At 41.8% G+C, this 23,507-nt stretch overlaps 1 protein-coding gene across 2 annotated transcripts in view; it reads left to right on the forward strand.

Moving 5' to 3' along the window:
- The first annotated feature begins 1,955 nt into the window (after positions 1-1,955).
- ANXA11 (annexin A11) overlaps positions 1,956-23,507 on the forward strand; it is a 29,057-nt gene continuing 7,505 nt past the window's right edge. The window contains exons 1-10 of one of the 2 annotated variants that reach the window (XM_063163896.1): positions 1,956-2,021; positions 4,774-4,891; positions 5,081-5,152; positions 6,396-6,493; positions 19,093-19,153; positions 20,250-20,362; positions 21,485-21,859; positions 22,409-22,496; positions 22,852-22,946; positions 23,390-23,503. In XM_063163896.1, coding sequence (XP_063019966.1) covers positions 19,102-19,153; positions 20,250-20,362; positions 21,485-21,859; positions 22,409-22,496; positions 22,852-22,946; positions 23,390-23,503 — 837 coding nt within the window. In that variant the 5' untranslated portion in view covers positions 1,956-2,021; positions 4,774-4,891; positions 5,081-5,152; positions 6,396-6,493; positions 19,093-19,101. Of the gene's footprint in view, positions 2,022-4,773; positions 4,892-5,080; positions 5,153-6,395; positions 6,494-10,819; positions 10,916-19,092; positions 19,154-20,249; positions 20,363-21,484; positions 21,860-22,408; positions 22,497-22,851; positions 22,947-23,389; positions 23,504-23,507 lie in introns of those variants that run through there. The other variant, XM_063163895.1, reaches the window with a different exon arrangement.

The raw sequence follows: 23,507 nt of genomic DNA on the forward strand, positions 1-23,507 counted from the left end.
AGAAGTTAAGAAATATCCTCATCATTAAGTTGTTTTAACGTGGAAAGTCTCTACATGAGCAGCTGAGCAATGAATAACACAGCCTGCAAGCTGATGCCACTGCAACTCTCTTCATCTTGTTTTCCCTTTTCTTAGAAGCAATATTGTGCCCCAGCTTGTTTTCATTTTGCAAGCGAAGTGGTATTTTGGAGTGAATGATATACTTTCAGATTTACACACTATTAGATATTGTTGCTTTCCCCAAAGAGTAAGCAAAATGTAAATAGCAAGAAGAGAGAGAGACATAATTCAAATGAATCTTAGCAGCAACAGCTAGATTGTTATTTAAAACTAAGATTTGATTGAGAACAGATATTTTGGTCCAGAAATTCTCTATTCTGGACCAGACCAGTTCTCTGCTCTATGTAGTTTTGCATGTGTCAGGGTACATTCTTGCCCTGCACAGGTACAATAACAGGATCCAAACCCTGTTCTTAGCAATAACTGAGGCCATGTTCCTTGAAATACATGGCCAAGATTTATTTCATATTAAACTAGAATTAGGGAAGGAACATACTATTTGAAACCCAAACAGCTACATTCTAATTTTAGAAGCTAATGGCTATAATAATTGTTTTTTAAGGATCTGGGAAGAGTTTTAAAATTAGAAACCCTGTGAACTATGGCAGTTTTATATATTCCAACTATAAAGCCTACTACATAGAGATGTATTAAATATTTATGGTCAGACTAGTATTAATATCTTTCCTTAAAATTTTGGTTATTTCAGTAGCATGTGTCTTCACCTACTGATTGAAACAATATTACTTTAATAGTCTTTCTGTTAAATACAAAGCTGAAGTTATTCAGTGCAACATAAACATTTAGCTCTACAGTTTAGTCTGTAAACACTTAAAAGGTTGGAATGTTTATCTAAAATGGCCAGACGTCCAAAACTTGCAAAGCTGATCTGTTTCCAATGTTAAAAGAATTAGAAAACAAAGAACTTGACTCATCTGAAAATGAAGAATAAAAAAATCTCAATTTTACTCCCATCAATAATTAAGCTCAATTTAGGTGCAGTTCTGAGTTTTCTTGGCACTGATTTACTGATCCTGAACTCCTTTTAAAAGATAACTGGTTGAGATTAGGACTGCTGCTGGAATCTCAGTGTAAATCCAGGTCCCAGTAAAAGGATGAAAGGGGATGGAACAGATGCAGATAATACTGGTTTTAATTTTTATTTTTCTGAAAGACTCACTGGGGTATATCAGGCTGAGAAAACCCACAGGTTTAGGAGTGCTTCATGAGCACTTCAGTCTTGACTACTGTAAAAATGGCAATTTCTGTGAGAAGGAAGGAGCTCCTTTCACACAGATGTGATTGTAACCTCATATTTTTGTCCTTATGCTACTGCTGGGAAATCACCAGACCTATTTGCTGCTCAGTTCTTGGTTTGATTACTTAATATTTCACAAAACTGTAAGCTCTGGCAATACACTGTAGTTGTAAAGTGTTTACTTTGATGTAATAAGTATAATGCTGTTTCTGCCTTTTTAAAAATTTTCCCTTAAATGCACTGAAATGCTATGTCCAAGCTAATCTGGAATGTGATGCATGTCATTATCACATCAGCTGTTGAAATCCTTTCATCAAGTCATAAGGGAACTGACCACTTCAAGTAAGGGGTAAGCAGCAGAAACCATAATGATCCAAACAGTGACTATAAAATACTATATTAGTATTTTCATAGTTCACAAGAAAGTTTGGTTTATTCTGTGATGAAAAGGCAAATGAAGTTCTGAAGGTCTTACAAGTTAGTTTGGTTGGGAATAAAATTATATGATCCTTTAAGGAAATCACAATGTAGAAGAAAATCTTGGGTTTTGGTTGGTTTCTTTGTTTGTTTGAAGGGGGGATGGAGGGGATGTTTTGTTTTGGTTTCTTTTTAATTATTTTTTTTCTCCAAACCACAGCCTGAATAGTTGCTGTTTCATGAGCTATGACTGTAACAACAGGAAAGAACTCAAAGGAGTTTTACAGTTAAGTATTGATTTGCAGTCATAAGGGAACTATATGTTTATCTGGCATAATTCTTCTCAATGTATTTAAGAGTAATTACTCTCATAGATATTTCATAGCTCTGCCCATAGTTATAATTGCTGTAATAACACAAACGACCGCTTGAATCCTCCAGTGCACTTCTAGTGATTGGATGTCTGATATTACCCCATGTTTTGATTTGCTAAATACCCCGAGGTGACTGTTTTGCAAACCTTTTTCATCCTTGCTATTAGTGCAATGAAAGCTGCTCAGCAGGGACACCGTCACTCCAGCAAAGCTTTGGTAGACAGTAAGAGGACTCCCTCTGTTGGCAAATCTATGGGTAACTGAGAGAGAATGAGAATTACTGTGTGCTTGTATCTTCCTGGGATACTTGAATTTTGTGAAATCTCTGCAATTTGATTGATGATGTTGTGCTTCAACAAACAAAACTAACTAGCCACAATCTGCAGCTGAACTGTAGAATTCTGGTCTATTTACATCTGAGCATCATTGTTAAATTTTTTCTCCTACCGCATTTTTGTGTTCTCTGCTGTATAAGCAAATTAAAATTGAAGGAAGCAGGAATATCAGTGGGTCATATTTATGAGTGTTAAGTATTTCTCAGGTGAAATAGTACGACTATTTTAAGAAAAGAAAAATGCTTTTCCATATTTTAGGAGAGGGCTCTGACTCATCATAGAATGTTTTAAAATAGACTGAAAATCTGAATCAAATGTTAGCACTGAGCTGTCATTCCTTTGTGCTTTCAGCCAGCTCAGATAATAGGCTTTGCTGACAGCAACTGCTTTGTAGAAAACAACAATTTCTTTTTTTTTATTACTTCTAAATATGAATATGAAAGTCTAGTTCAGAATGCAATGAGGCTCCCTTCCTTAACACTTCAATCAAAGGCGGTTTGCCGTGTTCAAAATAAGGATAAGAGGTACAAAACAGAAAACCAAAACCAAACCAAAAAGCATTTGAGGCCAGCTGTAATCACCTAGGACGGAGGGAGCTGGAGAAAGAAAAGAGATTTCCTTGGCAAGGGTGGATGACCATGGCAGTGGAGCCTGTGTATTCAGAGCTGCAGGGGACCTGTGCCACGAGGCCACCCGGGGCTGCTCTGCTGTGCACTCCCACAACACCAGGAGACTCCTGCTCCCTGCAACTGGAAGGCAAGCCAAGAACTATGTGCTGATTCACAGTTCAGCTGGGTGGGCTATACTTGTTGGAAAAACGCTTACTTAGCTCTAAATTTGCCTTCTTCCTTTTACACAAACGCTGCCTGGTTGCTGCCAATACCAAGAGCACAAATCTGACTCTATTCAGTTTCAGTTAAATACTGTGTTGTCCAGCTCTCTCAGGATCTGATCCCTAGTCTGTGGTTAGGGCGCTTACCTGCAAGCAAGGCTGTGCTGTGACACCTATGAAAGGCAAACTTTCAGTGCTTGCTTTTCTTAATAGTTGCGAAATATTTCAAGCAATCTTGCTTAAAAGGTCATCTGTGCTAAAGATGGCTTGAATGACATGGTTTTCCTTAAATGTGGAAAAGGCTCCTGGTGAGTCAGGGCTGAGTCATGGGAAGATTATGCTGCTTCTCTACATGAGACTTGGTGTATTGTGTCCAAGAGTTCTGTCCCACAGAGCTGTTTTGCCACAGCAGGAGGCATGGTTTGAGGAAGTGCTGACCCATATCATTAGTGAGGTGAAGAAGCCCCAAACACCTCGCTGTGCACAGATGACCCCCACAGGCATTAATGATCAGAACTTCTGAAAAGCTACACTTTTAACTGCAGTTTGAACTGGTTTTTTTTTGTGGTCTTGAGAATTTTTTATTAAGCCTTTCAATTCTGACTAATAGTTACAAAGAAGTCTAGTACATGTAGGATATTTATGTAGCCCTCTTAGTTTTTATCATCACACTGAGGATTGATTAATGGTATTTATTTCCAGTGTTAGGGAAGAGAATTTGAAGAATGAACAGGCTAAAGTCATCTACTAGGCCTATAGTCAGCTAAAATTACCCAGATCTTGATGTTTACTGAGTAGTTGTATTTTCAGCTCCATGACTGTTTTGATGTATTTAATACACATATAAGCTATAGGCACTCCTTTGTTCACAGAATTACCACACAAATATGAAAGAGGGGCATATAGCAGATGAAGGAAAAGAAGAATAGTTCAATATGTGTATTCTGACATTGGATTTAAAGGTAAGGAGAGCAGAACAGATGATAAATGAGAGGGTTCAGTTCTAATGAATAGGACAGTAAAGGTAGAAAGCTGTGGGTTCATGACCTGATGGGAGGAGCTAAAAGGTGTCAAACCAGAATTAAGGCTAAATGGACTTTTGTGAGTGACTCCAAATCCCACCTTTTTCTATTAGGAGTACAACAGAAGCATTGCTGTGAGACAGAAGTATTAACAGTTACATCAGAAGTGAAGGAGTGTAAGAATTGAGATCTTTCTTTCCCAAATCCTTTCTCAAACTTTATGGTGTAATGGGCACACCTGATCTGAGTCAGTGGTACACCATTTGTTGGCATCACCAGCAAAAGGGCTTGGCTGGAGCCAGCTCTGCTGTGCAAACCTTGAGGAATTATGCTAAGCTGTATCTCTTCACCTGAAGAGTTTGGGTCTTACTGGGAATTAACAGGACCAGCCTGAACTGAGACCAGACATATCTAAAACTTCTGTGGCTGCCACCAGAGAGGAGTTTGACTACAAGCCAATCGCTTTACACTACAGGTACAGTCCAAGTGGCAGTGGCTGCACAGTGGTGATGTCCCCTTGAACAGGGGCGGCTCCCAAGGCCACTCCTCAAGACCAAGAGATCCCTTGCCTGGCATCTGAAATCTACAGCAAGGTAAGTGACACTTGATGTTAAATCTAAAGCATCCTCTACACAAGCTAGCTTAATTATTACAAGTGTGGTAAGTAATAGAGTGTTTGACCACCTTGTTGTAATTGTTTAGTAGCTGTTTAATCATCATTGTTAAATCACTCTTTAACAAAACTTTTTGCTTAACCCTACAATAATGACTTCTATTCATAGCTTGAAAACGCTTTGATACTGCTGAATGGCCGAGTTGCTTTGCTCTCTACTTCCTGGAGGAGCAAAAAATAGGTAGGTATTTGTGTTTGCATCATATTAAGTTCCACCCAGAAACTTTGTGTGGCTGGAACGTCATTTACAGTGATGATGCAATCAGCTCAGAAGGGCATTACAAATTGCCACAGCTGACACATAGGGATGAATGGCTCATCCAGAATGCATTCAGATGGGGTTCCCATTCAATCAACTGAACTGCATTCAGCAGTACTGAAAAATACTAGCAGATATTTATCTATTTCCCTATACTGGGAGCTTAAACTCTGTAAGTGAAGTGGGTATTCAGTCTGTTTCTGTGAGTTCCTTTTCCTGTTGGCTAACTCTGTTACTTAGAGTTAAATGTTGATTGGGGTTCAGAATTCAATTTTACACAAGACACAATGCAAAGCAGAAAATCTAAACAAATGGTAGAAAACCTGATCAGTAAAGGGGTGGACTAGTGACTTCTATGAGTGCAGGTGGTGAAGTGTCAGCCCACAAAGTCAGCCAGGAATGCCCACCAAGCAGGAAAACACAGAGCTATCCAACTGTAACATTTCAAGAGTTTAATGAGAAGTTTCTGTTAATACAAAATGAAAATGAAAACACTTCCATCTGTCATTCCTTGATGAAAATGTTTATTTCAAGGCTATACTCTGCTGCATGTGAAGGGTAATGGTTTACATACAGATGCATGCTCAACACTCCAATTCACTCTTAATTTGAGTGCTTTTAGTAGCAATGAAAGATGTTCAGATTGACAGCCTCACAGATCAACGCTTACAGTGTGATGGTTTGGGGGAAAATGTGAGATATAGGCAAGAAAATAATTTCAATTTTTTTTTTTAATGGTAGAGACCTACCCAGGTCTAAGGAAGATAGTTTGATAACATAGTTTGTACAGTCCATCACAAGTTCTGGCCCAGTTTTGAAATGGCTGTAGTGTTGCATTCCTCAGCATACAGCAAGTTGAGCCCTAGGCTGTATTACCTTTATTCCAGACTAGTGGCAGAGCAGACATTAAACATTGCAGTCTCCTGTTGCAACAAAAATGCACTGAGGAAACTAAGCTGGAGTGCAGAGGTCATTTCAGCTAAGCCTGCCTCCAAGCAATGGATTTTAAGCAGTAAAATTTTCTCAGGAGTGTAACACAGATTGAGGATAGTGCTGTTATCATCAAACGCTTGTTATCTTCAAGTCTGATAAGCTGGCATATACAAAGAACCTGTGGAGGAACAAGCAGGGGAAGCAAATCCCAATGCATGATATTGTCTTGCAGGCATCTGGTTTAACTGAAGGCCCAGTTATGAAGAAGGAAAACAGGTGCATAGAAGAGTTGCAAGCTGATGGAGTTAGAAACCATGTGCAAAAAAAAAAGTAAGTATAAAATCTACAGAATGCTCAGGAGCAGTAAAAAAGCAAGGAGGGAAGATAAATGTCTTGTGGCTAAAGCAGAGTGAAAGGATTCAGGCCCACGTCTTTCTAAAACCTCCATCAACCAATAGGACTGTAAAAAGAGTGAATTACAGCTCAGCATGACTGAGAGAACATCTTTTCTCATAAGAGAGTGAGTTACAGATGAGGTATATCAGTTCCTTAGGGCTCAAAATGAATGTAGGCTGTATGTATGTGCACCTTCAGAGATCTGGACCTGACCTCTGGGGTAACCTGGACCATTTGGGTTCCAGGCTAGCACTCCCAAAAATGTACCTCACACTGACTGGTACTTCAGGGTCCTAGACTGTCTAAAAGACAGTGTTATAATACTCAAAGATTTTATGTTTTCCTTAGTATTTTCTGCTGGCTTTTACTGTGTAAACACCCAAGGTTTTTCTTTTTGAGTTTTCAACAATGGAATATTTTAATGATAGAAATGAAATGCTGTAAAATGAAGAAGACAGCACCTGTGAAATCAGGAGTGTGGATGTTTTGTTGTATTGTTTCCACCACTCAGTTCTGGTCTGTGTGTTATAATGGCACAAATCCACTTGGAAAAGTACAAGGCTGGAGCTTGTAAGCTTGGAAGGATCACTAGGAAAATGCATTGCTTGCAGGAAATGCTGCTGTGATTTTTGTGGTTTCCCCGACAAAGGTTTCTCTGTTTCGATTGGTGCTGGGTCAGTATTGGCACAATGTCAGTAAGCAGTGGGACTATGCTTGAGATGACAGGCAAACTCCCACTGTCCCAACACCAAGGATTCTAGTTTCTGCTTCATTTCTGGCTGTGGCATCCCTGTCTGTATGAATTTGGTTTGAAATGCCAATACAGAGTGCCAGGTTTTTTAATATGAGTAAAAGTAAACCTCTGTTCAATTGCACAGCACATGGTGCTTTGGGGTTCTAGCCTGGTTAAATACCAGCTTAAGTATTAAAACCCAAGGAGTTGGTAAATAAAAAGATATTAAAACTCCTGGAACTTTAAGTAGATGCTGACAAGTACATATGCTGTCTGTAGCAGTTTTTGCAGGAAAAAGGTTTTACTCCAGCCAGAGGTTCCAAAAAGCATGGGCTCAGAGGTTATCATTCTTGTGGAAAAATTTCCAGAAATAAAGTATGTTAAGCAAATGTCTCAGTCCCTGACTGTCTGAAAATGGCAGGTAGTGAGGTTTCCATACAATGATTTCTTTGTCAGAAGAATATTCCATATGCTGCCACAGCTAGTCCAGTTTTCTGTTTATGAATGGAGCATCAAAGGTGTGAGACTTCCAGTCACTGAGCCTGGATAAATAGAGGGATTCATAGAAGTAAGCCAAATCTAGACCTTGGTTAAACCCATGGAGGATTGCAATTGACTTGAAAGCAAGCACAACCTGGTCTGGAATGAATACCAGGCCGGTTGCAGCAGTACAAGCTTCCTTATACACCCCCTCCAGCCTAGGCATTGATACTCAAAGGGCTTTTCTACATGAAAAAATAGCAGTACTAAAGTTGTAGAAATATGAGTTTTGTTTTTTTTCAAATGCTCCTGGAAGAAATAATGCTTTGTGGAAGTTGCTGTGTCCTCATCTGATGGGAGTAGCAGCTCCTCTGAATGGCTCCTATCCTGTTTCAAAGCTACTCTGGTTAACAGAACTCTTGTGTTGGAGCTAATGTGGCCCCTTTTGGCTGGCACAGGTGAGAGGCGTTTAACTCCCTAGAGAAGCAATACCAGCAGACTCGGAGCACAAAGATCCTTGGCCTTCTTTCCACCTGAGCTGCTCTGGGCACATCTCCATTTCTCCATCTGCCTGCACTGTGAACATCAGGATACACTCTGCATCAGAACCTGTGTTGATGTTTAGCTTTGCCTATTAATGAAAAATGTCTTTATCAGTGAAGCTTAAGGCATCTTAAGATAATTTATAATTTGTGCTAAACCACAATAAGCTAATGTGCTGGTTTGGACTGAGATGCAGTGTATCTTCACAGTGGCTAGTGGGGGCTATGTTTTGGATTTGTGCTGAAGACAGTGGTGATAATAGAGAGGTGGTTTTGTTATTGCTGAGCAGGGCTTGCACAGAGCCAAGGCTATTCTGCTTCTCACCCCACCAGTGAAGAGTCTGGGGGAGCACAAAAAGTTGGGCAGGGACACAGCTGACCCCAAGGGATATTCCAGCCCATATGTCATTGTGCTCAGTCTCTGAAAGCAGGGGGGACATTTGGAGTGATGGCATTTATCTTTCCAAGTAACTGTTATGTGTGGTGGAGTCTTGTTGTCCTGGAAAATATTGAACATCTGCCTGCCCATGGAAAGTGGAGAATTAATTCCTTTTTCTTTGCCTGTGTGCATGGCTTTTGCTTTTCCTATTAGACTGTCTTTATCTCAACACATTTTCTCCTTTTTACCTCTCTCATTCTCTCCCTATCTTACTCGCCAGGGATGAAGAGAGGCTGTGTGGGGCTTGGCTACTGGCTGGGGTTAAACCACCACAGATGTTCTTATATTCAAATAAATTCAGCTATATTCAAATATATTCACTTGCTTTAGACTACTTTAAATGTAGCTTTTTCCCACAAGTGCAGCCTTGGCCTCTACAGTACCAATTAAAATTTTGATGAGGGAGAGGGGAAAATGACAATTTCTTTTCTCTAGTTCAATCACAGCTGCTGTATTTCAATGATTGGCCATTGTGGTGTGTGAAACTTTTATGGAGAAGAAAAAGCCCAGGTCCTCCTCTGAAAGCTATTGGTGAACAGGATGCTTTAAGAAGTGTGAACACATCTATCCAGATTTAGTTTCATTCTAAATGAAATTACCTGTTACAAAGCATACATATTAGAGAAGCAAGTGTTGGAAAAGAGGTTCTGGACCCTGCTCACAAAATTCCCAGCTGCCAAGTCAAGTTCGTTCCCCACCCAAGTTGTATAATGCTGTGATTCAGTTAGATAATGCTGTGTTTGCTATTTTTATTAGTGTCTTGGCAAAAGAAATATAATTGGAAAATGTTAGCCCTTTTTATTTTCCGTTTTTATTATCTTGGTTTTCTCTCTCTAAATGCTTCCATGTGAGCAACTTCACTCATCTTTAAAGAATGCATGTAGGGGGAAAAAAAGTTTATTGATGCCTTTGACTATTACTGCTTGTACTAGAAAAGGTCGACACCATCAGTCTCCTTCCTCTTGATTTTTTGTGGAATTTTACTTAAGGAAAAGTATGTTTTATACAAAATGGGGGGGGGGGGGGGGGGGTTCTGTACCACCGTGTTTGGAAAGCATGTTTTCTGAAATTCCTGGTGAGAATAGTCAGGGATGGTTTGGGGTTTAAATCCGACGTTGTGCTGAACGTGTACAACCTTGCCTTGACCCAGGATTTGGTTTTGCCGTGTCCAGGCCACCCGGGCGAGGCTGCGCTCCGGGGGAATGCCCGGGCTGCCCACGGGGCGGGCGGAGTTACCTTTCGTACCCTGGGTTTGTGTTGGTACAATGGGCCTCTGGCCGGAGCCGCCTCTTGCTCAAACCTGCTGAGCGCTTTCCACCCGCGGCCGGTGTGGGGCTGTCTGTCCGGTGCGGGGCTGTCTGTCCTCCCCTGGGGCCGGTGCGGGGCTCTGTCCGGTGCGGGGCTGTCTGTCCTCCCCTGGGGCCGGTGCGGGGCTGTCTGTCCGGTGCGGGGCTGTCTGTCCTCCCCTGGGGCCGGTGCGGGGCTGTCTGTCCGGTGCGGGGCAGTCTGTCCCCCCCTGGGGCCGGTGCGGGGCTGTCTGTTCATTCCGGGGGCCGGTGCGGGGCTGTCTGTCCCCCTCCCCTGGGGCCGGTGCGGGGCTGTCTGTCCGGTGCGGGGCAGTCTGTCCCCCCCTGGGGCCGGTGCGGGGCTGTCTGTCCTCCCCTGGGGCCGGTGCGGGGCTGTCTGTCCGGTGCGGGGCAGTCTGTCCCCCCCTGGGGCCGGTGCGGGGCTGTCTGTCCCCTCCTGGGGCCAGTGTGGGTCTGTCTGTCCTCCCCTGGGGCCGGTGCGGGGCTGTCTGTCCCCTCCTGGGGCCAGTGTGGGTCTGTCTGTCCTCCCCTGGGGCCGGTGTGGGTCTGTCTGTCCTCCCCTGGGGCCGGTGCGGGGCTGTCTGTCCCCTCCTGGGGCCAGTGTGGGTCTGTCTGTCCTCCCCTGGGGCCGGTGCGGGGCCTGTCCTGCCGGGGCTCACGACGCCCCGCAGCTCCCGGCAGGTTTTTCACCGGCCGGCCCCCGGCCCTCCCTCGCACGGAGGCCGCGGCGGGGCGGGCAGAGTGAGCCGGGGCCGCAGCGGCTCCTCCTCCTCCTCCTGCCGCTCCCCGGCACCGCCCTGCAGCGCCGGCAGCACCTGGGACGGGCGGTGGTAGCAGCGGCTCCCAGGACCTTGGGTAGGCGCGACCCCGCGGTGGGACGGGACTGGGGCGAGGGGCCGGGGCCGCCCGGTGCGGCAGGACCGGGCCGGGGCTGTGGGGTTATGGGCCGGGCCCGTGTCCGCGCCGGGACGGGATCCTGGGGCGGCCGGAGCTCGCAGGGGGACAGGCAGCGGCTCAAGGGCTGGCCGGGCGAGCTCGGGGCTTGCGGCAGCTCCGCCGCTGGGGCGAAGCAACGCCTGCTTCCTGGGGAAGTGTGCTTTCAGAGCAGAGGGCATGTTTTGGTGTTGTAGCTGCAGTTCGGTCCTTTGCCTGTGTCCGTAGTTTATCTTGAGTTTATAATTTTGGTGTGTACAGTTGTCAGGAGAAAGCAGCCTAAGATGGTAGGCTGGCCATTACGCAGTGCTTTTTTACTCCCCCCGAAGGCCTCTTTCTCTAAACTGCTCGTAGTATACTTTATCTCTTCTTATACCATATGTACTTCGAATGTCTTTAAGATAATTGTCTTCAAGCCACTTCAGTTGTCTTAAAACGGAAACTCTTCAAACTCTTGCTATGCTGTAGCTATATGTGTGACAGAACACAGCACAAATATCTCCATATTCAGAAAAGCAGTTCCTTCTTGTCCCCATCCTGTTTCTGTAAGGGAATACTTCTGTAAGGCAGTACTTATGTGGAATATATTTTTCTTTTAAAATATATTTATAGTAGTTCCTGGAAGCTTCTTCCTGTTAAGGAGGAGCTGTCGAGAAGTAACGTTCTGAAGGGAGTGGCAGAAGCCTGGGAGGCATCTCAGCCGAGGACGGGGACAGATGGCGCTGGGGCAGGAGGTGTGGAGGGAAAGCAGACCGGCCGGAGAGGAGAAGTGCTGCTGCGGTGTGTTTCGATGCAGGAGCTGATTATGGGGGTTATGCCCCTGAGAGCCCGGCTGCTGTCGGTGTGGGAGGTTCATTCCCTGATACCTCCCCCAGCATACAGTTATTTTCTGTGGAGTCAGTCAGTGCTCTGCTGGAACACCCCGGGTAACGTCAGAAACGATACAAACGCAGTGCAAGTGTATGGTTGCTGTAAAGCCTGAGTGTATGAACCCTTTCCCCATAGCTTGGCTATTTCTGTAATTTCCTGTATTTTGAGTTGCTGTAAGAGTCATGTGGACCACTCTCCTCCCACTGATGCAGCAGATAACTTGAACTGAGTATTGCTTATGTGTTTGCCTGTAACCCTGTCCCCAGTACATTTCTGCTGAGTGCCTAATGATTTTATGTCAACAATATTTATGATATTTTTATTCCTTTCTCTTGCCTGACCTTAGTATAAGGTCAGAGGCCAAATGTCTGCCTGGACTTAAAATTTCTGGAGTAGCCATCACATTCATTCATATGACTTGTCACCACTTTAGCTCATTATTTATAGTCCCCAAAAGTTTTGGATTGTTAGACTGAGAACTCTGTGAAATGTCAAAATCACTAAAAATGTAACAAAACCAGCAGTGGGATGGACCTATTTTATTGGGGGTGTTTATGTAGTCAGCATTGTAAAGACATAGTGTTAGATAAGAGCTTAAAATACAAAACCTGATCTGCTATTAAAAAATCAAGCCAAGAAGCTTGTCTGATTTAAAGATTATGGGGGATGCTGTTTGCTAAACCTCTAGCAATTTTGGAAGATGGAGCTTCCATAGGGTCTGTTCAATAGCACTGCTTTAATCAGGGCCAAGATAGAGCCAACCTAATTCTAGATCTGTGATAGCAATGGAGGTATATATAAAAAAAACCTAGTTGAAGCAGTGATGTAATTGAAAACAGCAGATGGTTGAATTGTGACAACAGAAATAGTAGGGCTTTTGAACAAACTGCAAGTTTCTTTTTAGCCAAGCCTCTATATAATAATTTGTACAAACTTCTCTGTCAGTTTCAAGTTGTGCTTGGAGGCTTCCATTACATCAAATATTCAGCTAAGTAATGGCACCAGTGTTATTTCTTTTGTTTATTTCGTACTTTCATGTTTACTACCTTGAACCATGTTTCCTATTGTATGTATTTTTCAAGTGTTTTATGTAAACTGTTGGAAATAAGGACAGGGACTTGTTAGCTGCATGCAGTGTGTTTTGTTTTGAGTTTCTTTTGAAGGTAGCAAAAGACTTTTTAAAGGAAAGGAAAAGGCTGCTTATTTACCCTTCAGTGAGCAGCACTTTCACCTATTTGAAACTTGAGTTGTCCCTTTACTTCTGCCAGTTTATTTGAAAGTGGGTGTGGCTGATACAAATGCTGAATTTCCTTCTCAGTTCTGCAAGCTGGGAAGAATGTAAAGCAGGTAAGCAAACCTAAGAACAGCAATAGGCATTTATTTTGTATTGCTTCTATTGTTGCTCTGTGCTTGTTCCTGATTTTATCAGCACTCGCTAGACAATCTTGATAAGAAGTTAGATCCTGAATGGGTAAACCTGGTATCAGCTATGGGACAGAGCTGTGGAACTCAGTGGTGTCCTTCCAAGAGACAATTCTGTCACATTCTTGTGTGATTCTTGCTTGGCACCTAGCTTTTTGTTTGTATGTCTATCCATACTGTTCAGCGGTGACAGATGCTGAATGTGGAGCAGTGCCAGCCGTTAGATTGTGAATAAACTGAATAAAACAAACACAGCCCCACCCAGCTCCACTACCTGGCTGTTCCTGCGCAGTGCACTGACACTGTGCCCTCTGCTCGGTAGCAATGGCCTTGTTTGAGATCTTCAAAGACAGGGAACCAAGTGTGGCCTCCTTTTTTGCCTTATGTGCTGTCTGTTTGAGAGAGAACTTGCTATCTTACTTGGTAAGGGAAGGTTAAAAATCTTTTGGAATTCTTGTTTTGGTTGGTTTTATTTGTTTTGGGTTTTTTTTTTTCCTTTTGCTGCAAAGTATGGGGGGTGAGGGTTTTTTTGAGGGCATTGGGAAATTCTTCACCAGTAGGAGAGGTGGGCTTCCAATTCAGGCTTTTAGATCTTCTGGTGAGCTTAAGAACTGTCAAATACATCAGTTCCATATTAAAGATCCAGATGAGTTTTAATGCTTCTGAAGGTCTCTTTATTGTGCTAAACTTTACTATAGTCAATATGTAGTGAAGTGATACTTGCTATAATTAATTTCTACACCCCAAAGACCTCTGCCTTGGCTAGAAAAACATGTCTGATTTTGGACTTTGGCCTAGTAAGTTGCTCTGAATTAAATGCTTAAGTTGCCTGAATTAGACAGGCTGAATATTTCTTTTATTATTGCTAGAGATAACAACTTTAAGCTTGGGAATTTGCACTTATTTAGTAAACAGTGTGATCTATAGTCACAATAACTGGTTGTTTGCTATGCTTGGCAGTGTTTTAAAAATACTTGGTTTCCTATTAGCTAGGAGAATAAATGCATCTTACAAATGTTAGGATTCTGGGGGAAAAACACTTCTCAGTAGTAAGCTTTGAGGACTAAAGCTTGCTGATCTCAAGTGCAGTCTGGATTTGAAGGCTATAGTCTTGCTTTCTTTTCACATCCCCTGTTAATGGTCGCTTGGAAATACTTGTCTATTTTACTACTCCAAGTTGGTTCTTGAATAATTCTGTTCCTGGAAAGAATTAATCAGCTGAAAATGACTAACTCCTTATAGCCTGGAGTGAGTGAAGGTTTGTCCATTTGCCCACTGAGTCAGTAGAGAACATAGCTCAGACTATTTATAGTACTTTATTTTTTTTTTGCAACAAATTATTTTCTGTAACAAGTTATGAGTTTGAAATAGAAAAACCTCATTCCATTACTTCTTCAAACATCTGTTAACCTTAATTTGTTCTGTTATTTTTTTTTCTTGCTTGTTTTGTTGTTTGGAAGGGGTCTATCTGTATTGTCATAAATATTTTGACTGAATATTTTATATATTTGAGAGTGTTGATGTGTGCTACAAAAGGAAGAAGTTGCATCAGGGCAGAGTAGGGATCCAAAATGAAACTCATCTCTTGGAATTAACTCATGTTTTTGCTGCATATAGATCTTGAAAGGCCATGCAGCTCAACTAAGTTATTTGGGTTTTGAAGCCCTACGTAGGGCTTCTGTCACTGGAAAGGCTACAGGAATGTTATTAGTAATATTTTTACAGCTCAGTTGTAGCTTATGTGGGTGTGTCTTCCCATTCAGCTTTTCTTTGTTGAACATGGCATCTCTTTTCAGTTCAATTTTGGCTAAAGCTTGCAAGTGCTACCTTTCTCACCCCCTTGTGCCAGCAGGTCAAAGTGCTAGATTACTTACTGTAATAAAATAGATTATGGTATTGAATTAGAAGGATCACTAAAACTGGCAGAATTCCTAGCAAGCAATTCAAATGGATAGTTTTTAGAAAAACTTCATATATGAGTTTGTTTTTGTTACACCATCTATTCACAGCTGTGAGTTGGTTTGGGCTTTTTGTTAAGGAAGCTTTTTTTTTTCTTTTTGTAGGAAGTAGATGATGTGTTAATACTCCTTAAATATACATTATTGGATGAAATCCACTAAAAATTTGTGAAGGTGAACAATGAGTGATAAGATCTGTGTAAAAGAGGTTTCCTGAGTGTTGGCTGGCATGAACTCAGCCTTGTTGGAAGATAAACCCATTCCACTAAATTAGTTTTTTTTTTTTTCCATAGTGAAAGGAAGGCTAGGCAGGAGTCACATACACAGAAGACTTAATGATAAAACAAAATTTCCAGACTATTTATCCATCAGGATGAAAAATATTACAACTGATACAGGAGAGAACAATTTGTATGCTGCAGTGCATGAGTCAAAGATAAATCTTGCTCAGGCTGGTAAATAGCAGTTAGCTGGTTCAGTGCTGACTGTGGTTTGTCCTTGTCTTGGAAAAGCACAGTGCTGGATGCCTGAGCTCATATCTGATGAAAAACGACAGCATATTGTAAGGTGGTAAATTCTGTTCTGCTGGTTTCACAATCAGGGATCAGGCTCAGAGCAGGTACTGTAATTTATGGCTTCAGGCTGCTTTGTCTGCTGTATCCTGGTAATTAACCTTGTGGAGGAGTCAAGGCCAAGGGTTTAACTTTACTCAGTGATCCCTGTGAAATGGGCATAATTAAATAATTTTGAACTAATAAACGTTATGGTTTTTCATCTCTTTTTGTTCTGAAGTTACTGTACTATGGCATAGCTGGAGCCTGAACAGCAGCCACTAAATAAATTCCAGGAATGGGTGTGAATGCAGTGGCTGAGCTTATTGCTATTGCACCTTGAAGCAGAACTTTTCTGGCAGCCTTGAAGTTTTCTTCTTTATTTCTGCTGTTATGGAATTTGTAGTTTTGTTATAAATTTTTCAAGTTGTAGTCCTTCTGTACTGTATCTTACAGAGGCATATTTTCAAGATTCCTGTTGAAAGTCTGTCACAGATTTAATCTTTTGTGAACATGCCTGTTCCCTCTTAGCTTTGCAAGCAGCAGAAAAATGCTTAAGGGCCTGAATGGTTTATAGCTTGCAGTGTGAAGCATGATAGCAATGTTGACTGTGGGAGTAAAACCTCAGGTCTTTATTTAAAGTTGTGAGGTGGACCTCTGGGATTGAATACTGGGAATGGGGAGAGGACCTTGACAGTAGTTGTTCTTTATTTTCTTCAAGGCACTCCCTCTTTCCGTGTGTGGTTTGGTTGTTTGGATTTTTCCCTTGTCTTATGCACTACATTTTTTTTTTGACTGAGCAAACAAAGACCTTGCTGTTCCTGTGTCCTCCCACACAGTGTTTGTACAGCAGGGTGGGTTTCCATATCTTCTGTTCCCTCGCCTGTGTCACCCCTTTGCTATCAGCAGTCAAGTAAGAATTTTAGTAAAATATTGTGGATGTAGCAGGAGAAAGTGTGGAAGATGAGAGTAGAAGATGACATGGAGGCTTTGTTGAGGGAGTGATTGGGAAAGGTGACTTCCTATGTTAATATTTCTAAATTTAGAGTATTGGCCAACAGAGGCTCAAAGGCACTGTGGAAAAGGTGGCGATCAGGGAAGTTTCTGAGCATGAAGAGTCAGTGTGTTTGCAGCTCTAGTTTGCCTGGAATCAAACCAGTCTGGGAAAATTTCCCCTTGGAAAAGCCCTGGATAAATACAGTGTTCAAAAGAAGCAAGTGGAACATCTTTATATAGAAACTAGCATTTTTTTTCGGGTTGCTGAAGTTGGCTGTTTTTTTTTTCCTTAACCTCAGCTTTCATAGCCAAAAGGCTCTTTTAATCTTGGGGGTTTTTCCAGTTTGAAATGAGCGTTCTATATGGGATTAAAAGCAATCAAACAGACTTGCTAAGAAAAACAAAACCTATCCCATTGCTTCTCACCCTCTACCACAGAAAATGGTTCTTTGCCTTAAATTTGTGTCTAAAGCTTTATTGAAAAAGGCATCTCACAATTTTTTTGAGTACCCTGCTGTTACTGTATTTTTATGTAAAGCTAAAAAATAACTAAAAATATAATTATGATTTTACCTGAGGAAATAACACTAATTTTGGTTTTGTAAATGTACACATTGACATCACGCATGCTAAGAATCTAGATTGTGGGGGTTCTGTCGTTGGTTTTTGAGTGATGTGGTAATAATTGCTCTTTTATTTTTCCATGCTTTATTATGCAAAGCCCATTTCTGAATGAGAGAGGCTCTGAAGTGTGCCAGGCTGCCTTCTGTTGAGTTTTTGTAATGTTATTTTTGTTCTGCTGGCCTCTCTGCCCTGCCGTGCTCGGGTACCTGCCCGGAGGTGGCAGCGTGGGCCCGGCGCTCGCAGCTCCAGCCTCTGGCAATGGTGGGGCCAGGAGGGAGGAAGCTGCCGGCTGGTTTTCCAGCAGCAGAGGGAGAATACTGTGTTCTGCTTTTTCTTTCTCAGCCTCGCGAGTTTGGGGTCAGTCTTGGCATGGCTAAGAGCAGGCATTGCTTTTCTAATGCTGAGAAGCTGCATTCACATATTTATTGATTCTGTTAGGTGCCACTTACTGGAGCAGAAGTAAAGTAGGGTTATGACTTGTAGTGTGCTCTGTTCATTGCAGTTTCTGTTAGTTCATTTCTCGCTCTTTAAATTTAAATGAGTATTGCAGCATGAAGTCTGAACAGTTTTTAAGTCAATTGCAGATTTCCTAATTGTATTTCCATATTAAAAATAAAAGCACAAAAAAAGGTGTTTCTCCATTTCAGAGTTGCTATGCAATAGAGCCGTGCAAACCAGAAAGGGAACTTAATGTGATAATGCAAAATGAAAACAATTTCACAAGAACAGCACCCCTGCCAACTCAAACCAAATCTAAAACAAAATTCCACAGCTGAAACCCAAAACACAGCAAAACATGCCAGATGGAAAAGGTAGTGCTTTAGGGGAAAGGGTTGGGGGGGGGGAAATGGGATAATTCACACAGCAGTTCTAAAAATAGAATGTGGCTTGTCGTTAAAAATAGCCTTCAAAAAGTTAACAGTCATTATAGATATTTTTCTTCTTAGTTACTTTTACCATTCTTCCTGGTAGCTGTTCTGTTTAAAATAAGGCCCTTGTATTCTGGAAGCCAGTTTTAATTTTGTCCTTCATTTAGCTGTTCTTCCTTTCTGACCTCCACTTCTATTTTGGACAGGTAATGACTTTGTGCAGTTCTGTGCTGACAGAGGCACTATCCATTTTGAGAGACTCAATTTGTTCTAGTGATCTTACCCTATCAGTAAACCCTTCCTATTTTATGGCAATGCTGTAAGCATGAAAGTGTATCCCTTCTGCTTCTTACTCTGACCTTGCCCTTCTGCAGATGTTTGCATTTAGGTGCCTTCTAACAACTTCTTTTAGTTACTCACTTGAAAATGTAGCATCTTTGTCAGATGATTTTCTACTCTTCATTGATAAGACAGTTCTGTATATGCTGGAAACTTCAGGAGGTTTTAATAGCACAGTAAAGGAAACAAGTTCAAGTAATACATCCCTAACAACATAATAGAGCAAGCAATAAGTAGCAACTGCAACAAATGAGAAAACAAATAGTGTGAGGAGTGACTCTGCAACTGCTTAGCTGTCTGTTTATTAGTCAGGAAATGGGAAGAGGTTTCTAAGGGAAAAGCTGGGACAAAGTGTGCAGGTTATGTCTGAATTTTGGTAACTGGCTATTGCATACATGTTGCCTCTTAGTGTTATGTGGTGTAGTGAGTGAAGCATTACAGAAAATAACTGTGTCACACAAATTTTGCAGGTCTTTGCAATGAGTTACCCAGGCTATCCCCCAGCAGGTGGATACCCTCCAGCTGCCCCAGGTAAGTTGTTCAGATGAAGTAAACATTAAATGCAGTGGTGGTTCTATCTGGAGTGGAAACATGGCTTAGATGAAGAACAACAATGTGGAGGGTTTCCTTGACTCCCTAAAGCTTTCTGTACTTGCTTGTTAAATCCTGTTTTATCTGGGCTGGGGATTCTGATTTGTCTAATATGTGTGTTCTGCCATGTGCTCATATAGTAATGTCCAGTTTCATTCTCAAATAAAGCACAGAGCATTAGGAAATGGTCTCAGCTTGACCAAATCAAATAAATGACAAGGATCAATGTCTGGTTCATACTGAGTCTTCAAGGTGGGTAGTGAGACAAATGAATATGGGGAGAAATCATTGATACAACTGACAACCATATCCCCCAAAGAAATAGGAAATTATCCTTAATTCACTTTTCTTAGGCAGGTGGTTGTGTACAAAATGGAGAGGGCTATTAAAAAGGGTAACAGTAATAACATAAAGCTGATGAAATACTCAACCACTGCTTAGTTACCAAGCTGAACTTTACAGTTCTTAGTGTTGTTGTAAGCTAGAAAGAAAGGGCTGGAGTTATGTAGGTATGGTGAAATGTGGCATTAGGCTAGCTCAGGAAGGGGAAGCAGTGTACAGTGAGAAGCCCAACCAGCCAGGAGGATAAAGCCTATTTTTCAGCAGAGTATTCTGTCTAAAGACTATACTGCTGTGTGCAGACAGGTTATGATTTGGGGTGCCTGGAAATGTTCTGTTGTGCTCTGTGGACACCTCTCAAATGAGCAAAGTGGAATTACTATCTTGCTACTGGAATACCCAGACAGCTTTGTACTTTAGGTGCTCTCAAGTCAAAATATGGTGTTAACAGTCTTTAGTGTTAACCTTCAAAGAGGTTTAGAGTTGTTTTAAGTGAGAACTTACAGATTCAGTGATAACTGACATGATTAGAAATACCCAGTGAGACTTCTCTTTTTATAATAATTGCACTGCTACCTTGCACCTCTTCAGTTGATTTCCCTGATAGTGTTGAAAATACATTACATTAGAAATTTAAGTAGTAAGAACTTTCAAAAGGCATAGTTTCTTGTTTCAGCGCATCTGTGTTTGATTTCAGGTAGCAGTCCTTGGGGTGGTGCTGCCTATCCACCTGCAAATCCACCTCCAATTGGTCTGGAAAATGTGGCTGGCTATGCCAACCAGTTCAATCCCAGCCACATGGCTGGAATGGTGAGTTTGCTTTCATTTAATGTGTTCTGCTGTGATGTCCTTAAGGGCAAAGTTGAGCTTCTGGAATTGTCACTGAGAGGTTTATCACTTGAATTCTGTGCCTTTCTGTCTAATCTGTTTAGGTGTTGAGCATTCGATATTGCCTATTGAGGAAAATGGTTCCTGCAAGCTATTTCTTATTTTAGGAAAACAGAGCACTAGTTAAATGTTGTTAACAGTCTAGCTTCAAAAGTTGTGGACATAAAACTAATATAACTTGGCATTTGCTGTGTAGAGGAATTCACATGGGCAAACGCAGTCTGGATTTTGCCTATTTACCTGGATTTTGACCAGTCAGAGTAAGGAAAAAAAGCTGTATAATTAGAGGTATCAATGATTCATCCTTGAGAAAAATATGGGATCAACAGTCTCTTACAAACACTGATGTTAAACAGATGGAAGTAAAAACCTTTTACATTGGAAGCGTCTACATTTTCTTCAGTCAGTGTGATTTTTTTTTTTTTTTCCTAGAGCAGAAGTGAGTGACACTTCTGACAACTTTAGTCTTCAGAAATCTGTTATGCTGCATAAGGAATGCAGTTTGTAGGAAGATATTTGCATCATAGATGTTTTTCTGAGGCAGTGATTAAATGAAGTGATTTGGCAGCCAGCAGGCAAATTGAACAACAAGCTATCTAGGATGCATGAGCCTATATCCACAGCAACTAGTTTCTGACAGTGCTGCAGTCATCCAATGTCACTTCTGGTTTCTCTCTAGAAGAGAGATTTCAGTGATAAGATTTTGATGTGAAGTGGAATATCTTAATTTCAGTTTCTGCAGAAGTCTTTCCAAATATAGTCCAGGAGCTCCTTCTAGTTGTAAACTACTAACACATCGTAAAACAGCCAAAGGTTGCTTAAAGTCCTTGCATCCAGGTGCAGCCTTGTGATCACACAAGGCAGCCATGGGCAAAGAAAGGATTATTTGGTGTAAAGTTTTAGGCAGATTTTTCTATCCTGTTTGCTATCTTCTGCAGATAAAGAGCTATCTGTGTTGGTGGGAGGGAGGTTGTATTAAGCATGTTACTGAGACTCAGCTGTTGGTGCTCCTTTCTCTCTCTTGTTTTATTGCTGTCACTGCAGGCATCCAACCTGGCAGGAACCTTTGGAGGGGCAAATCTTCCACAAAGCATGTATCCTTCTGCACCTGGGGGTTATCCACCAGTTCCTCCAGGTGGTTTTGGGCAACCCCCACCAGGACAGCAGCCCTCGTACGGAGGGTACCCTCCGCCTGGAGGAAATCCCCCCTCCGGAATGCCATCTTACCCAGGATACGGGGGCGGCCCTGTGCCAGGCCAGCCCACACCGCCTCCTGCCCAGCAGCCCATGAGCTATCCAGGCCTTCCAGCAACTCACCCAGGGCAGCAGCCCATGCCAAGCTATCCAGCAGGTCCAGCTGTGAACCCGTCTATGCCTTCCTACTCAGGAGCTACAGGGCCTGCAGTCACTCCTGTAACAGTAAGAGCATTCACTGCTTTTCAGTTGAGGTGTGACTGTATATGTGTTCCTCTGCATTTTCTTTGTGTGTGTTAGTGTAAACCGATCTCAAAATTGAAAAGAAAGTTGTGAAAAAAAGTTTGAGTAAAGAGAGCGACGGAACCTTTCCTAATGCAAGCACTATGAGCTTATATGGTCTTGAAACAAATTATGTTTTACCATGGTATCCAAGAAAAGAGGTTTGATATTAATTCAAATTAATTAATTAATCTTGCCTTTCCTAACTTTAGCAAGTATTGCCAGTTGTATATACAGTAACATCAAACCTTAATAATTGGAGAACAGATTTAATGTCAGCAAACCTTGATCTTGAATTTTCCTGTAAATTGTGTCTTGGCATTAACAAATTGCTTAAGGCAAGGTTGGTTTGAGTTTTCTTTATTACTTTTGTCACAAAAAGAAAACTGATAAGTGATCATCTTCCTTAAGTAGTAAACCACAGCATTTCACTCTTTGACAATAATATGCTGCTAACACTGCTGTTGTTTAACACTACTGATCTCATTTCAGCACGGAAACCGAGGTACGATCACTGATGCACCGGGCTTTGACCCTCTGAAGGATGCAGAAGTCTTAAGGAAGGCCATGAAAGGATTCGGTGAGCAGTCTGAGGATTTATATTTCAGTTAAAAGTAGGACTGCATCTCCATTCAGCACTGATATTTATTTCTTGCTATGTGTGTACTGAGCAGGACTGAGTGTGTACTGAGTCCTTGGTTATCAGAAGTACTACTGGAAGTTCATGTGGGCATAAACAATACCATGAGTTTGGTTGAGTTTTTCTTTGTATTCTTACTGTGTTTGTCAGCTCAAAGTTCTGTGGTTGGACACAAGAGTAGATACTGTAGATAAATTCAAGGCATTCATGTCCTTCTGCTGGGTTTAGAACAGGATGAAATAGAGACAGAAAGCTGAATCCTCACTCATTCTGTGATGTCTCTGTGTGTGTACAGGAACTGATGAGCAGGCAATCATCGATTGTCTTGGAAGTCGTTCAAACAAGCAGCGGCAGCAGATAATCCTGTCCTTCAAAACAGCTTATGGAAAGGTAAGTACATTGTGAGGACAGAAGGAAGAAGAAATGAGAGCCTGCATCCCTTCGGTGGCAGTGAGAAGACATAATGGTGGGGAAAAAAGATTGGAAGGTGTATTACGGGAACATGGTTCTTGGGTCATAGCCAGTTCAGAGTTCTGCATTTTTACCTGTGCTTGACTTCTTCATGCAGTGTTGCAGATGAAACATGTAAAGCAGTTTCTATGCTAAATGGTTACTTTGGCTCTTGGATCTGTGCAATCTATTTAATTGGACCTAAATGGCCTCAGTGTACAAATACCATTGTACTGTTTTAGTATTAAGTGGAATAGCTTTACTTTGAACATACATTACTGGTGCTTACGCATAAAGAATTCTTAGTAAAATGTGTATTTTTGGTGTTTGCTTTGGTCAGGTTTGGTCTTTATGCATTTTTCCTTGTTTTTCCTTCTCATTAGGATTTGATCAAGGATCTCAAATCTGAGCTCTCAGGTAACTTTGAGAGGACCATCTTGGCAATGATGAAGACACCTGTCATGTTTGATGCTTATGAAATCAAGGAAGCTATAAAGGTTT

This window comes from Melospiza melodia, chromosome 9 (assembly GCF_035770615.1).
Source record: "Melospiza melodia melodia isolate bMelMel2 chromosome 9, bMelMel2.pri, whole genome shotgun sequence".
In the NCBI taxonomy this organism is placed as follows: Eukaryota; Metazoa; Chordata; class Aves; order Passeriformes; family Passerellidae; genus Melospiza; species Melospiza melodia.